This window comes from Dipodomys spectabilis, unplaced genomic scaffold (genome assembly GCF_019054845.1).
Source record: "Dipodomys spectabilis isolate Male_0828 unplaced genomic scaffold, ASM1905484v1 ptg000115l, whole genome shotgun sequence".
In the NCBI taxonomy this organism is placed as follows: Eukaryota; Metazoa; Chordata; class Mammalia; order Rodentia; family Heteromyidae; genus Dipodomys; species Dipodomys spectabilis.
In genome coordinates this window covers 7062981-7080546 of record NW_024870792.1, presented here as the reverse complement: position 1 = coordinate 7080546, position 17566 = coordinate 7062981, and the positions used below count along the sequence as shown (strand labels likewise).

General features: G+C 35.7%; 1 protein-coding gene across 9 annotated transcripts in view; it reads left to right on the top strand.

The window, feature by feature from the left end:
• Pms1 (PMS1 homolog 1, mismatch repair system component) overlaps nt 1-17566 on the top strand; it is an 86167-nt gene that overhangs the window by 5664 nt on the left and 62937 nt on the right. For 8 of the 9 annotated variants that reach the window (XM_042688363.1, XM_042688362.1, XM_042688358.1 and 5 more), the window contains 2 exons: nt 7170-7326; nt 13263-13445. In XM_042688363.1, the coding sequence (XP_042544297.1) occupies nt 7195-7326; nt 13263-13445 (315 nt within the window). In that variant the 5' untranslated portion in view covers nt 7170-7194. The remainder of the gene's footprint in view (nt 1-7169; nt 7327-13262; nt 13446-17566) is intronic. The other variant, XM_042688365.1, reaches the window with a different exon arrangement.

Here is a 17566-nt window from a genome sequence, read left to right as displayed (position 1 = left end):
TTTGATCAATGTCAAGTGCAGCTGATGGGTCCTGCTTTTGTATGTTTTTCTGTGATTCCCTCTAGTTTTATGTCATCCTGGTTTCCCTCCAGCATGCACATATATACCATATATGGATTAATATATTAATATATGGGGTTATTTGGTATTGATTCGACCAGATGAGTGGAAGTCCTTTGTTTCTTAAGTCTTGTTAATTTTGTTGTATCACTTTACATTTTGGATTTAACACCCACTTATCAGGGAGACCATGTGCGTTTGTCTCTTTGCTCTTGGCTTACCTCGCTCAACATGATTTCTTCTAGCTCCATCCATTTCCCTGCAAATGCTCATTATTTTGTCCTTTCTAATGGCTGAAATATTCCATTGTGTAGGTACCACAATTTTTGGATCCATTCATCTGTGGTGGGACATCTGGGTTGTTTCCATATCCTGGCTATTGTGAACAGTGCTGCAATAAACATGGAGGTGCATGTGTCTTTGTATACTGGTTCCTGTTGTTCAGGATAGATGCCTAGAAGTGGTATGACTGGGTCATAAGGGAGGTCAATATTTAGCTTTCTGAGGACCCTCCAGACTACTTTCCAAAGTGGTTGTATAAGTGTACATTCCCACCAGCAGTGTAATAGGGGTCCTCTTTCTCCGCATCCCCTCTAGCATTTGTCCTTGGCTGACTTTAGGATGTGGGCCATTCTGACCGTTAAGGTGGTATCTCAGGGTTGTTGTTATTTGCATTTCCTTTACAACCAGGGATGGTGAGCATTTCCTCATGCGTTTCTTTGCCATTTTTATCTCTTTTGAGAAGTCTACTTTGTTCCCTTGCCCATTTAATAATGGGTTTGTTAGGTTTGAGAGGGATTCGTTTCTTGAGTTTCCTGTATATACTGGATATTAACCCCTTGTCTGATATATTGCTGGTAAATATTTTTTCCTAGTTAGTTGGTTGTCTTTCTAGCTTGGTTGCTATAGCTTTAGCTGTGCAGAAACTTTTTATTTTAAGGTATCCCATTTGTCAAGTGTCTCTCCAATTTGTTGTGATGCTGGGACTCTGTTCAGGAAGTTCCTGCCTGTGCTTATAAGTTCAAGGGCCTCTCCTACCCAGTCCTGCAGTAGTTTCAGAGTTTCAGGTTTGATGTTAAGATCTTTAATCCATTTTGAGTTGATGTCGGTGCATGGTGATAGGCTGGGGTCCACTTTTAGTTTTCTGCATGTGGCTGCCCAGTTTTCCCAGCACCAGTAGTTGAAGAGGTTTTTTCTTCCACTGTATGTCTTTGGCTCCTTTGTCAAATATCAGCTGACTGTAGGCATGTGGTTTTATTTCTGTATCTTCTATTCCATTGGTCTTCAGGTCTGTTTTTGTGCCAGTACCATGCTGTCTGTGTTATTATGGCTCTAAAGTAGAGTTTGAAGTCTGGCAACGAGATCCCTCCCATGTTGTCTTTTTTGCCTAGAATTGTTTTAGCTATTCTAGATCTTTTGTTGTTCCATATGAATTTTTGGACTGTTTTCCATATTTCAGAAATGTATGTCATTGGGATTTTCATAAGAATTGCATTGAATTTGTATATTAATTTTGGAATATGGCCATTTTCATTATATTATGTCTGCCTATCCAAGAGCATGGAAAGTCTTTCCATTTCCTGGTGTCTTCTGTAGTTTCTTTAAGTTTTTATAGTTTTCATTATATAGTTCTTTTACATCTTTGGTTAGGTTAATTCCTAAATATTTTATTTTGGGGGGGCTTATTGTGAATGAGGTTGCTTCCTTTATTTCCCTCTCTGCTTGTACATTGTCAGTGTACAGGAAGGCGACTGATTTTTGTGGGTTGATTTTGTATCCTGCTACTTTGCCAAAGTGATTTATAATTTCTAAGAGTTTGGGGATGGAGGTTTTGGGATCATGAAGCTATAGTATCATGTCATCTGCAAAAAGGGATAGTTTAACTTCTTCTTTCCCTATGCGGATCCCTTTAATATCTTTTTCCTGCCTATTGCCCTGGCTAAGGGTTCCAGGACTATATTGAAGAGGAGTGGAGACAATGGGTATCCTTGCCTTGTTCCTGATTTTAGGAGAATTGGTTGTAGTTTTTCCCCACTAAGTATAATATTGGCTATTGGTCTGCTGTATATGGCTTTTATTGTTTTAAGGATTGTTCCTTCTATTCCTATTTTCTCCAGAGCTTTTAACATGAATGAATGTTGTATTTTATCAAAAGCCTTTTCTGCATCAGATGAGATAATCATGTGATTCTTGACCTTGGCTCTTGTTGATGTGTTTGATTGTATTTATTGATTTACATATGTTAAACCATCCCTGCATCTCTGGTATGAAGCCTACCTGGTTGTAGTGTATTTTTTGGGTGGGGGGGTCCGGTCGTGGGGCCTGACCTCTGGGCCTGGGCGCTGTCCCTCAGCTCTTCAGCTCAAGGCGAGTGCTCTACCACTTGAGCCACAGCACCACTTCTGGCTTTTTTTCTTTTTGCTTATGTGATGCTGAGGAATTGAACCCAGGGCCTCATGAATGCAAGGCAAGCGCTCTACCACTGAGCCACCTTCCCAGCCCCTGTATTTTTTTTTTTTTTTAATGTGTTTCTGGATTCTGTTGGCTAGAATTTTGTTAAGAATCTTTGCATCTGTGTTCATCAAGGAGATTGGTCTGTAGTTCTCTTTTTTGGTTGGGTCTTTGCCTGGTTTGGGGATGAGTGTGATAGTGGTATCATAGAATGAGTTTGGGATAGCTCCCTCCTTCTCTACTTCTCTGAAGAGCTTGAGGAGTATGGGTATTAGCTCTTCTTTAAAAGTCTTAGAGAATTCTGTTGTGAATCCATCTGGTCCTGGGCTTTGCCTTGTAGGAAAACTTCTGATTGCTTCCTGTATCTTGTTGTAAAATATTGGCTTATTTAATTGATTTACTTCTTCGTTGCTCAGTTTTGGCAACTTGTATTTCTCTAAAAATGCATCCATTTCTGCTAGGTTTTCTTTCTTTAGAGAGTGCAACTTTTGAAAGTAGTTCTTTATAATTGTTTGGATATGATGGGTGCGTATGATTTTTCCCATGGCATCCCTGATCTTGTTAATTTGGGTTTTCTCTCTTCTTTTCTTAATTAATCTTGCCAAAGTCTATCAATTTTATTTATTTTTTCAAAGAACCAGCTTTTTGTTTTATTTTAATTTATAATTTTCCTATTCTCTATCTCATTAATTTCTTTTCTTAATTTGATTATCTGGCTCCGTCTAGTAACTTTAGGTTCCATTTTTTTCATGTTTTTCTAGCTGTTTTAATTGCAACATGAGATTATTTACTTGGTCTGTCTCTTGATGTAAGCACTGAGGGTGATAAATTTGCCCCTCAGGACTGCTTTTACTGTGTCCCACAAGTTTCTTTGTGATGTGTCTTCATTTTCATTAAATTGTAGGAACTTTTTAATTTCTCTAATTTCTTCTGTTACCCAGGTGTACTTAGAAGTGTGTTGTTCAATTTCCATGTATTTGAGTAATTTCTGGTATGCTTTGTTATTGAGAAGTATCTTGATTCCACTGTGTTCAGAAGGATTTTTTTTTTAATAAAAGGATTTATATGATTTGCTTCAGTAATAAAGTTGACCCTTAGCCCATTGTTTTATCCTCTGCTCTGTTAGGTTTTTCAATTTGTTTTGTGTATAGCAATACATAGTTATATTTATAAATTGTGATCAGTTAACACCTTTAGAACACAGTAAATTGGCTTCTTTCTATAAATACATGTCTTAAAACCTTCTGATCGTTACATTGCCTTTACTCCATAGTCTGCTTCGTTACTCACTTTTACTTTATGTGAGTCTTTCTAAGGTTGTCTGTGCAAAAAAAAAAATAGAAAAGTCACTTCTTTTTTTTGTGGTCTGTTGTGGGGCTTGAACTATGGGCCTGCGGGCTGTCCCTCAGTTCTTCTGCTCAAGGCAAGTGCGCTACCACTTGAGCCACAGCGCCACTTCCAGTTTTCTGGTGGTTTATTGGAGATGAAAGTCTCATGGACTTTTCCTGCCCAGGCTGGCTTTGAACCAAGATCCTCAGATCTTAGCTTCCTGAGTAGCTAGGATTACAGGCGTGAGCCACCAGCTAAAAGTCACTTTTTTTTTTTTTTTTTTGTACTGATTTGTTTAGAACTAGATTCCATAAGGTCAGATTATCACATGAGCATATAACTAGTCATGTTAAACTAAGAATGTGTCTAGAGTGTTTTCCTCCTATTTTTAGGAGGGCAAAGGAGTCCAGAAAAAAAAGAGTTACATGTTGTCAAGCTAGTATTTGTTTTCCAAAACGCTTTTAGTCATTAAGGCAAATGACCCTTCCCTGTAAGCTTTCATATGAAATCTCCATACTAGATTCTGTGGGGCTTTTAAATTGTTTGTTTGGACTTAAAAGTTTTGTAGTGAAAGCAGTTGCCAGCGGAGTGATTTTGTTTGGTGTATCAACAACTAGGAACCTCAGATGCCAGCACAGAGATTCGACCATCTTTTCTTTGGGAAAATACATAATTAGACTGGTGTTTTAAGCAGATTAATATAGTGGATAATTAGTTATCTGACATATTTAAGATTTGACTGGTAAAGATTAAGAGTGATCTACATAGTCTTACTCCAAAAGAGCTCAATGGTTTAAAAAGACTTAACTCTTCAAAGCATAGATGTCTAATAGTGTGTAGATGAAGCTGTTAACTTAGTGTCGGTCACATGACTGTCATCTACATCCCAAGGTGATGGCAGTGTGGTTATCCTCAACTGTAGATCTTAGATTACATTCATGGTGGTACAATTGCTGTTATTCTTAAATTATTACCATAGTATGATTCACCAACTATGTGTTTGTGAGGAATCTGTGTGTGTGTGTGTGATAAATTTCTTAACTATTACTACATAAAGTCTTGATTTTCACTTATACAATGGTAGATTTTATATAACCCATAATAAAAAAAACTTTTAAAGTTGAGAATGCACAAAGTACTGCATAGTTTAAGTCTTTAGTTGATAAAATAACCATAGAACAGCTTCAAGTCCACCAAAGAAGAAATCTTTTTAGGATACATTATTTTCTAGAATTCCAAAAGTTTATTTGTCTTTAGTGATTTGTGAGTTAGATGAAGGCATACTTGATATAGACATTAAGGGAATACATATGAGGTAAAAATCTCTAACCTGATTCATGTCTGTAATCTCAGCTGTTGTGAAGCCAGGGTCAGGAAGATGTTGGTGGTTCAAGGCCAGTATGAGCAAAAAGTTAGGGAGACTACATCTTAACAAAAAAAAATCTGGACATATTAGAACAAAGGAAAGAATAAGTAAGAAGGTCAACCTGGACAAAAACATGAGCTCTTACCTCAAAAATAACTAGTATAAAAGGGCTGAAGGTATGGCCACAGGTGGTAGAACACTTGCCTACAAGTTGAAGGTCCTGAGTTCAAACACTATTACTGGCCAAAAGAAAAATCCCTAACTTGTGATTGGTACCTAGATTCAGTTACTTAATCATTTAGTTAACTTTTGTCAACCTAAATTAAAAAAGAAACAAAAACCCACCAAGAACAGTGACTATATTCATTTGGAATAACATTATAATGGAATGACAATGTAGTGGGAGTATTTAAGCCGCATGCTGCATTGGTGACAATGATTAATCATAAGTGGTGTTAGTATGAGGAGTAAGGCAGATGTCCTTGCAGAAATACATTTTACATGAGGTTGACTCTACACAAGTTTCATTTGTGTGTGTGTGTGTGCTGCTACATAACGCTTGAACTCAAGGCGTTGGGGTCCTGCTCAGCTTTTTCACTGAAGTCTGACTCTCTACCACTTGAGCCACACCTCCACTACCAACTCTTTGCTTGTTAATTACAGATAAGAATCTCACAGATTTTTTCTGCCTGAGCTACCTTCAAAACTGGGATTCTTGGATGTCAGCCTCTTGAGTCATTAGGATTGTAGGCGTGAGTTATGTAGGCTATCAAGCTTGCAAGATAGCTAAATAATATGATAATTATAGTCAGGCAATCATCTAAAAACCTTTTCTTATAGCCTCCTGTCCTTACTTTTGTGTGTGTGATACAACTTTTACATTTCTTTTATATCTTGAATTTTAATAGTAATAATGTTTACAAACTACTTCCATTTCATGTTTAGAGGATTAAATTCACTCCCATATTTAAAGTGATTAGCATAGTGTCTAACTTACTATAGTACACATGTAATAAATGATGATCTTGTTGATGATGTCTTCATTATTTTAATTAGTGTGGACTAGGTGTACAATGGTCAAGAGTCATGGAGGCAAGGAAATTCTCTTGTGTAATGCTGGGAATTACACTATACAAAGAGAAGCTATAAAGGATGATCTAGGGCTGGAGGTCTTGGTTTTAGAATGGTAACACAAGTGTTGGGTCCTGGGCTTAGTACTCAGCATCTCCAAAAGAAAAAAAAAAAGGCAATTGTGAGAGAGGGAAAAGATCTTAACAGTATTATTTAGGAATGGATTATTCTGAGAGGAATATCTAGAGTTTGAGTGAGGGATTATGGCAGGCAGATGGAACACTTGATTGGATTTTACTTGGATCAAAACTAGGATTGCAGAGTCCAATGACAATTACAAATAAACCTTGGGAGAGAAATTAGGTAAATAGTTTTCTCCCTCTAATGTTATTGTGTATTATTTTTTAATCCACTTTGGTCATTAGACCCAATCTATTTACCTACTTTTTATACCTTTAAGATTCCATTGTCAAACACATCAATTTAATGTCCATATTTTCTACTAATCATTGCCTTTATATTCACTGGTATATTTTATCTTATGTTTATTTTTCCATCTAATCTTGTTTTAAAACTATTTTCCTTGTTACTTCATAATTTTTTTACCTCCTAGGTAATTAGATTACATGTCAACAGAGTGCTTGCTTGGATTTAAGTCTCTGCCTTTCAATAACTGAATGACATTGAATATATTTCCATGTTTCTTCTCTGCCTCAGCTATCTATAAAAATGGAGATAATGGGGAACCTGTTTCAGAGGGTGTTGAATAACACTGAATGAATGTCCTTAAAATACAGGCTGGCATATAGTAAGGCTAAATAAATGTGAGCTGTTGTATCATTATTGCTATCTTTTTTATTAGTCAGGAAGGTTTAACTTCTCATTTTTACAGTTCTAGTACTCTACTAAAAGCCAGAATGAAACAGTTGCCTGCCGCAACAGTTCGCCTCCTTTCAAGTTCTCAGATAATCACTTCCGTGCTCAGTGTTGTGAAAGAACTCATTGAGAACTCTTTGGATGCTGGTGCCACAAGCATAGAGGTTAAGTTGGTGAGTATCCTCCAGGAATTGAATGCCTTCAAAGCCAAAAGGACTTGATAAGAGGTTTCATTTCTAAATTATTACCTTCTTTTTATGTACTCGCTGCCTTCTTCCGAGGATATTAACATTTTGGCTTATGAGTGCATTCTTCATTTTTCCTTTTTGTTTTTTGAGACAAGATCTGCTGTATAGACCAAACTGTCCTCAAACTCCCATCTTCGTACCTCTGCTCTCCAGTGCTGGCACCATGTTACTTTGGCCGGTAGGAATGTAGTCAAATTTTAATTTAAATCAACAGTGTGGTTAGAGTAAACAATTTTAAAAGGACACATATACTTTTAAGACTCTGTCACCCAGTACATCAATCTAATGTTCAGATTTTCTACTATTAATTGCCTTTGTTTATTCATATTTAGTGGTATTGTATTTCATATTTATCTTTTATTTTCCATCTAATCTTATTTTAAAGCGAATTACCTTGTTAGTGTATAGCTTTGTTTTTCTTTTCTTGACAGTACAGGACTTTGAACTTAGGCTTTGCACTTGCTAGGCAGGCCCTCTACCACTTGAGCACTTTTTGTTCTTGTTATTTTTGAGCTAGGGTCTTGTTTTTTGTTCAGGGCAGCCTGGACTATGAATTCCTACTTAAGTTTCCTGCCACAAGTCGGATAACTGGAACATACCAACACATCCAACTTTTTCTGTTGATGAGGTAAACTTCTTTACCTAGAAAGGCCTGGAACCTTGATCGTCCCGATTTCAGCTTTTCACATAACTAAGATGATAGATGAGTATCACCATACCCACCTGTTAATTGACATGGAAATCTCATTGAACTTCAGTGCTCCCTGAGTAGCTAGAATTTCAGATATAAGCCACTGATGCCCTGATCAAGTTTTCATATAAGTGATAGATATTAAATCAATGAATATGTATGGCTTATACAGTATTCATGATTTATTGCAGCTGATTGGAATATTCATATCCCTCAGAAATTGCAGTCTTATAGATGCAAATACTATATTTTCATGTGTCCCTTACATGTCCAATCCCTAGTACAAACTAACAGATTTAAAAAGTTTGATTATGTAAGGATACATTTTATTTATTTATTTATTTAATAGGTTGTGGGGCTTGAACTCAGGGCCTGGGCACTGTCACTGAGCCTTTTTGTGCTCAAGGCTAGTGAGTGCTCTTCCACTTGACCACAGCACCACTCACGGTTTTTGAGTGGTTAATTGGAGATAAGAGTCTCATGGGGATGTTTTTGCCCAGGCTGGCTTTGAACCCTGATCCTCAGATCTCGGCCTCCTGAGTAGGTAGTCATGAGCCACAGGCATCCAGTTTAAAGAGGTATTTTAAACATTCTCCTAATTGTCAAATGTTTGTGATATTTTTAGTACTGGCCAGTACAAAGAATACTGATAGAATATAGGAAAAGGAACTGATCTGTTCTTATCTTTTGTGAGATGGATGTTAAAAAAAATCCCAGCCACTTTTATTTTTCTTGTGGTACTGGAATTTGAAGTCAGGGCCTCATCCCACTCAGTTTGCTTGTTCTGCTGACGCTCTTCCACTTGAGCTACCTCTAGCCTTTTTTCCTGATTGTTTTGGAAATGAAATCTAGCGAACTTTTCTGCCAGGGGTGGCCTTGAATCTTGGCCCTCTGAATCTCAGCCTCCTTAGTACCTAGTATCATAGACATGAGTCCTAGGCATCTGACTCTAGACATTTGTTAGGAAAACTGTATACTAACTATTACTTTACCTATTTTATAGTAATCTGAGAAAATGTATTTGAAGTCCCTTAATTAGTAAATGTAGAGGTGAAATTTTAATCTGGTCTTTCTGACTTTAAAACCCATTTAAAATCTTTTCTCTATGCCAGTAGTTCTTACCATATTTCAGTACATCAAATTAATTTAGGAGGTTTGTTGGATAGTTACAAGACTCCACTCCTAAAGCTTCCAATTATAAAGTAGGGCTTGAGAATTTGCATTTCTACTAAGTTGTTAGTTAATGCCAATGCTGCTATACCAAGGAACACACTTACAACTATACTTCTGCACTAGTTAAAATCTGATTTGTACTTTTAAATTAAATATAATTTAATAAATGTGAATTTTATTAAGCTAACCCAAAGAAAGACACCTTATTTTTCTTAGGCATGTCATATAATATCAGTCTGATTAGAGTATAATTAATAATAATTAAATAGGGTTCTAATAGGAAAGCTATGTTGGGGGACAGGTATCAGTGGGGGAATGGAGACAGGGTATAAGGGTGTATATATATATATATATATATATATATATACACACACACACACATATATATACATACACATATGTGAAGATAAAACAATAAAGCCTATGGAAATGGTTTTAAGAAGGAGAAGAGCATGTAAAGAGATAAAGGAGTGAGTTAATCTCAAGATATATGTATGTATGTATGTATTACAATGAAATCTCACTTTGTACTTCCTACATATCCTTATAAAGAAATCTTAAACAACAAAGGGTTAACCAGAAAATAAATAAGATTACACATATATTGTTATATATTATTATATTGTAAGAATTCTATAGAAAACATATTGTTATCACTTATTCATTTACTTATTTATTTGGTGTATTTTTTTTGCTGTTTTTTTTTAATTTTTATTGATGGCTACTCTGACTTGAGTAAGATTGAATATCAGTGTTTTTCTATGTATTTCACTAATGGCTAAGGATGTTGTTGAGCATTTTATCATGTGTTTTTTTTTTAATTTAAATTTTATTGTAAGGTGATGTACATAGGGGTTATACTTACATAAGCAAGGTAAAAATACATTTCTTGTCGAACTTTGTATCCCCACTCTCATTTTTCTCCCACTTTCCCTTCTCCCCGATCCCCTCCCAAGTTATACAGATCATTTCCAACATATTCTCTTGTGAGTATCACTGTTGCTTTGGTTCCTCTTTTGTCCTTTGTCTCACCATTTTTTTGTTTCTCTTCCCTTCCCTAATTCAGATAAACATATATACAATACCCAGCCAGAATCAAATGCAGTGACAACAGGGGATAATCCACAGGGGGAAAAAAAATCACAAAAGAAAAAAGAAATCACATAGTACATTAAGAACAACAACAACAAAGAAAAACCTCTTGTGTCTGTGTCTTGGAGTTAATTTTGCTTATCATAATCTTATATGGTTATACCTATATAGTTATTGAGCTATTCTACTCATTTGCTAGGATTATTCTAGATATATACTATTTATTATAAATAAGGGAAAAAATGAGACCTATATTTCTTATTTCTTGGCTTATTTCTTAAAATGTATATCTTGTTCTTAAATGTCCAGAAGAAAAATATTTGTTTTTTTAAGAATGATGTTACTAAGACAGTTGACGTATAAAACTAAGAGTTGGGCACTGGTGGCTCATGTTTGTAATTCTAGCAATCCTGAGGATTGCAGTTCAAAGCCACCCTGAGCAAGAAAGTCCATGAGTCCTTTTTTAAAAATTTAATTTTATTGTCAAGGTGATATACAGAGGGGTTACAGTACATACGTAAGGTAGTGAGTACATTTCTTGTTGATCATTGTTTCCCCTTTCCTCGTTTTTTCCCCACTTTCCCCCAACATCTAACCCCACCCCCAAATTGTAAAGTTTTTTTCTAACATATTGTCTTGTAAATATCACTGTTAAATTAGTTCATCCTTTGTCCTTTGTCTCATCATTTTGTTGTTCCCCTTCCCAAATCAGATAAACATACATAAAAGACACTGTTAACTGTCAGGTCAGGCTCCTAGTGGTAGAGCAATAGCCTTGAGCAGAAGAGCCCCAGGACTGGGCCCAGGCCCTGAATTCAAGCCTGACAAAAAATAAACAGAATTTAAGTTAGCAGCTGTATACTGGTGGCCTACACCTATAATCCTGGGAGTCTGAAATCTGAGAATTGAGGATGGCAAGAAAGACCATAGACTCTTATTTGCAATTGTGGCTCAAGTGGTAGAGCACTAGCCTTGAGCAAAAATGCTCAGGTACAGTGCCCAGGCTATTTCAGGCCACAAGATTGGGGCTCACGCATGTGTGTGTGTGTGTGCGTGTGCACACATATATTAGCATAACTTAATTATTTTCATGTCTTGATCTTGGGAAGTATTTGGAAGTATTGACTATGTAGAATTTTAGACAACTAGACTGCTCTACATAAGACCTACTTGGCTCTGATTTTTTTTTTTTTACTGAATGAATTAAACTTACTATTTGAAACATTTAAATGAATCTTTGTTTTCTTACCTTACATTTTTGAAGTTTTTATTTCTAGTGTAAGATTGGCCTATTTTAGTTAATTTTTTCTCTATAAAATACAACAAACATGATGGTTCCAGAATATGAACTTAATTTTGGGTTGAGAGAAATCTGAGGAACCAAATCTTACATGTATAAAGCTTTATACAAGATGTTGATAATGAGGTATTGTATAATTTTAGGCTATTAAGATGTGATATTATTTTGTAATATATGGAGTCACTGTAATTGTAGAAAGAATTTTTCCCCTCTTTTTAATATGGCCATACACATTAATCTTTTTAGAGTCAAGCTTAAGGTAACATCAACTACCAAGTATAGATATGGTAAATATGACATTGATAGAAAAGAAGATTGTTTTAGGAATTTAAATTGTTTTTATTATGTCTGTACAATTTAGTAGTATAGGGCTAAGGTATGAACTTAGTTTATTTTCTTAATTTTCAATTAAAAAACTTAGATTGCCAAATGAAATGTGTTTACTCATCAGAGTCCTGTTTGGTGATTTTTTCAGAAAAAAATTGAGGAATATTTTTTAAAAATTTTATGAGAGCAACAGAGGAGAAAGTCTTAAGATTATAGTTGTATATAGATAATTGCTAACTTCTGGTATAGAGAACATGGTATGTTGCTGGTTATGGTGTTTTTATTTATTTAATGTTTTTGTGCTGGGTTTTGAGCTCAAACTCAGGGCTAGGCATTCAGGTGGTGCTCTACCACTTGAATTACACCTCCACTTTGAGCTTATTGCTGGTAAGTTGGATGTTAGGAGTCTCCCTAGATTTTCCTACCTGGGGTTGCTTTGAAACTCAATCCTCAAATCTTAGTCTCTTGAGTAGCTAGGATGAGCCACCAGAGCCCGGTGGGATTGTATTTTGTCTTATTTCTTATTGGGGGGGGCTATTTATACAATATATAATATTTATTATATATTAAGTTTTATGTGTATTATGTTTTAACATTAATTATCATAAGTACTCATGATATTTGGGCACTAGTGGCTCATGCCTGTGTTCTTACTCAAGAAAATGAGACTTGAAGGATCATGGTTTGAAGCCAGCCCCAGCAGAAAAGTCTTGAGAGGCTTCCATCTCCAGTCAGCCAGCAAAATGGCAAATAAGAGATTTGTCTCAACTAGAGTGAAAGCTCTGATGAAGCAAAGCTGAAGAGCTCAAGGCACTGATTTAAAACCCTGGTACCAGCAAAAATACATACATTCATGACAATGAAACAATTAAAAGGCCCATCATAGATCAGACCCTTTTTTTGTGTGTGTGCTGCTATTAGGGTTTGGCTTTTTTTCTCAAGGCTGGCATTCTACATTTTAGTCACACCTTCACTTCTAACATTTACTGGTTAATTGGAAAAAGTCATAGACTTTTCTGCCACCACTAACTTTAAACCATAATTCTCAGATCTCAGCTTCCTGAGTAGGTAGGTTTTTTTGGTGTTCACTCAGACCTTTGTATTTTATAGTTGTATTTGAGTGAACAAGTAAGAGACTTGTTCATTGTACCATAGTATGATATAGTGTTACCCTTCTAGAAAAGATAGTGAATGATAAAGTTGTTTCAGTTGTGTTTGTTTCTAAATGTCATTGTTTAATATTTTTATGTATTAAATTTTTTTTAAACTTTTTTATAGGAGAACTATGGATTTGATAAGATAGAGGTGAGAGACAATGGTGAAGGTATCAAGGCTGTTGATACACCTGTAATGGCAGTGAAGTACTATACTTCAAAGATAAACAGTCATGAAGATCTGGAAAACCTGACAACTTATGGTTTTCGTGGGGAAGCCTTAGGTTCAATTTGTTGTGTGGCAGAGGTAAGATCATTTTTATTGGCTAGTGATTTCATAATAAAAAAAACAACTCTTAGAATGAAGAGAAAATGAACCTAGTATTTCACAAAGTAAATAAAAATTTTTAAATTTATCTTAAAATATACTTAAAATGACATGAAAGTTGTCATTTTAACCAATTTAGTAGGTTCACTTTATTGTTTATCCAGTAACTATCTTGAGAACATTTTTTTTTTGGGGGGGGTCCAGTTGTGGGGCCTGAACTCTGGGCCTGGGCACTGTCCCTCAGCTCTTCAGCTCAAGGCTAGCGCTCTACCACTTGAGCCACAGCGCCACTTCCGGCTTTTTTCTTTTTGCTTATGTAGTGCTGAGGAATCGAACCCAGGGCCTCATGCATGCAAGGCAAGCGCTCCACCACTGAGCTACCTTCCCAGCCCTTGAGAACATTTTTATCCCAAACTGAAGCTCAGTACCTTCTCTTCTCTCCCTTCTCCTACACTTATCTTTTTCACTTGACTAAGTACCTCATTTAAGTGGAATCATGCTATATTTGTCCTTTTGTCCCAGCATGTTTCACTTGGCATTGTTTTCAAGAGTTATTTGTGTTGCAAAAATTGTAAGAATTTGTTTCCTTTGGAAGACTGATTTTTAATAATAATTATATGTGCGTGCCGTATTTTTTAATCCATTTATTTGCTGGTAGATACTTGGATTGCTCCTTTTAACAATTTTGATTGATGTTGTTATGAACATGAATGTACAAGTATCTGTTCATAATTGTTGCCTTTTGAGTATATGTCCGGAAATGGACTTGGTATGCCATGTAATAATTTTGTCTTTAAGTTTTTGAGGAACTACAATGTGTGTTTTGCAATATTGGTATTTACTAGAGGAGAAGGTAGTTTAGTAGTCCATTGGTTTGCAAGAGATATATTTAAAAAACAAAAATGTTTCATTTCAGCACTTCTCAGAGCCTTTATATACTAAAGTTCATGGTCAATCTCTAAGAGCAGTATACGGTGGGACAGTGGGTTTATTTCCTCCCACCAACTTGATCATAATACCTATTGAGAAACACATCACTGGTTTTGGTTTATTGTATGGGATATACTTTGTTAGTACCACTCTGGTCAATACAGATAATGAGGTTGAATTCTAGAAGTATGATTGTTCTACACAATAGATAATTAAAAACAAATTGGATTTAGGAACTACTTCTACCTGCTGGGTAGGTGTTTTCAATGTCTATAAATTCCTTGGTTCAGTGCCTGACACTCTTTCATCATACCAGTTGTACTACACTGTCTCTGCTCCAGATTTTATAATTCGTTTATAGAGAAGACTATCTATATTATTTTCATATATCTCAGTTGTTTTTGACTGCATGATCTTACTAGCTTCTTTTATTCTACTGTTATTTTGTAAGTATTGGGCACTGTTTTAATGTGTCTCAGCATCTGTGTACCAGGCAGGAATGACAGGGATAATAAGCATCTCTTTAATTACTGAATTATGCCCAGTGGTCTTATAATACTTCCATTTGTGCTTAGACTTGAAGTCTCTAGTTGAGAGTGGTCAATGCAGTTAAATGACAGTGTTTTATACTTAACTGCTGGGGAAAGTGGTATGAACATGAGATACTGTCACTATCTCCTCTTGTGACCATTGAATATTTAGTGGTCTGCATTTCTCAGTGGTGATATATTCTCTGGTCTTTACTTTGTCTCTTTGCCCTTAAAGTATTTGTTAATGGTGTAAGGGTTTTTCTTTTTTTTTTGTTCTTTTTTGTTTTTTGTTTTGCCAGTCCTGGGTCTTGAACTTAGGGCCTGGGCACTGTCCCTGAGCTTCTTTTTACTCTAGGCTAGCACTCTACCACTTGAGCCACAGCAGCACTGCTTCCAGCTTTTTCTGTGTATCTGGTACTGAGGAATCAAATCCAGGGTTTCATGCATGCTAGGTAAGCACTCTACCACTAAGCCACATCCCTAGCCAATTTGTTCCTTTTTTGACTGAGGCTCTATAAGGTATTGTCCTAAATATATCAAAAGAATTGAAGGAGTGAAGTTTAAGCAAAAACTTCTTCTGTTAGAGGTTAGAAAACATAGGACCACCCCTCACCTATTGGCTTCTAGATACTCAGACCTCATTAAGGAGAGAAATTCTTAAGTACACTTAATTCTTAAGTACACTCTACCCAAAATCTAGCACACCATGTACTTCTCTATTTTATTCAGCACTTGCTATATTTAGAGTTCACCGAGCCTACAAATAGATTTTGGAGAAAAGCAACTAGAGGTACAACTGGAAAATTTCCATCTTTCTCTTAGAGAATATATTTATACATACATATATGATATGTATATAAGTCTACAGTCATGGATCATGTACAAAAATTTTACTTAAAATGAGATGGGATTGATGTAAAGGAACCTCAGAACTTCTCAAGATTATTACTATTGTTTGAGCTCTCAGTCGCTATTTTAGAATATAAATGTTTGAATTTTTAGCTGTTGTCCAAACTGACAGGTAGTATTTAAGCTTTATTTTGGTAGAATATTGGCAGAAAAGATATATTTTGCCTTATCTATATCTTGTACAATATATTTATGATCTTTCAAAGCTGAAATTGGTCATAATCAGCTTTGCCTACTAGGTGGCAGCACTATACTAAGTCTTTATAAATATGCTTTACACGAGCCCTTGATTTATCTAAATCTCCATTTTTTTATTTTAGCTGGTAGTTTTGCAAGTATTTGTCCATTGGTTATATATCTGCAAGTATTTGTCCATTGGTTATATATCTTGCTTATAATTTTGTCTCTTAGACATTCAAATGGCCATGAGTACAGTTAAAATAATTTTGTTCGCCAAAATTACAAAAGCATTATCAAACTTAGCTTTTTAAGCAAAGCTTGCAATGTCAAGCATTAAGCATTAGTTATCTTAAAAATAATGACATCATTTTACAGAATCCCCTTTCTTAAAATTCTTCTGAATATTACATACAAACAGCATAATAAATGTTTGCATATATACTTCAGATCAAAGTAAAGACCACTATCTCTGTCCTGGAAGATTCTGTCATCTTCCTCCTAATTAACTTTTCTAAGGTACTGCTCTTTGTCCTGTCTCAATACAGATTAGTTTGGCATAAATGGAAACAAAGAGTTTGTATTATTTTACCATAGTTTTTTTTTGTTTGTTTAGGTCATAGTGCTTGAATTCAGGGCTTAGGTGATATCCCTGAGCACAAAAGCTCAGGGATTGCTATTGCCCTAACACTTTGAGTCACACCCACACTTCCTGTTTGGGGGTGATTAACTGGAGATAAGAGTTTGACATACATTTCTGCCCTGGCTGACTTCAAACTGAGATCCTCAAATCTCAACCTCCTGGATACCTAGGATTACAGGCTTGAGCCACCAGTACCTGGCTGGCCATAGTTTTATATGATGATTTAGATGACTCTTCTTTAAAGTTAAAAGAAACGGGGCTGAAAGTGATCAAAGAAGCAGTAATGGGCCTTGGTATACTTACCAGATTCCCTACTTTAGGACTGGGTGTTGCCAGGAGTATTGGTGACTTAATACTCACAGCTGAATCTTCCTGATATATTTTGCTCTTAACCTTAGCTGAAGAGAGCTACGTCATCCAGGTTCATAGAGAGAAATATGGATCCAGTGACTGCTTAATGAAGTGTTGTTAAGGTCTAGACCCAGATCAGGACATCATTGCATGTCTTCACAAGTGATAAACCCCAAGCACTTTATACTTCCTGATTTCTCCCTCAAATTATGCTTCCTGATTAAGCCTGCACTCAGTCTCTTTATATCATTGATGAAGAAACTGGTGTCTTATGGAGACAAATTCCACATCTTTTTACTCAATCTTTAAAATGATTTATAATAATCATTCATTTTGTGTTTTATTGTGGAGGACATGCTGGATGTTTTATTTTAGAAAAACTGCACTGAAATAGGAAAAATTGTGGCCTACTTGGGAATATATATTCGGTTCCATTTTCATAACTCTTAATAATGTGTGTTTCCTACTGGCATGTTTAGAAAGGTATTTATAAGTTTAAAAATACTAAACACACCCATAGTACAATAATAAGCACATCTAGGTCTGCAGTGGTAAGCACA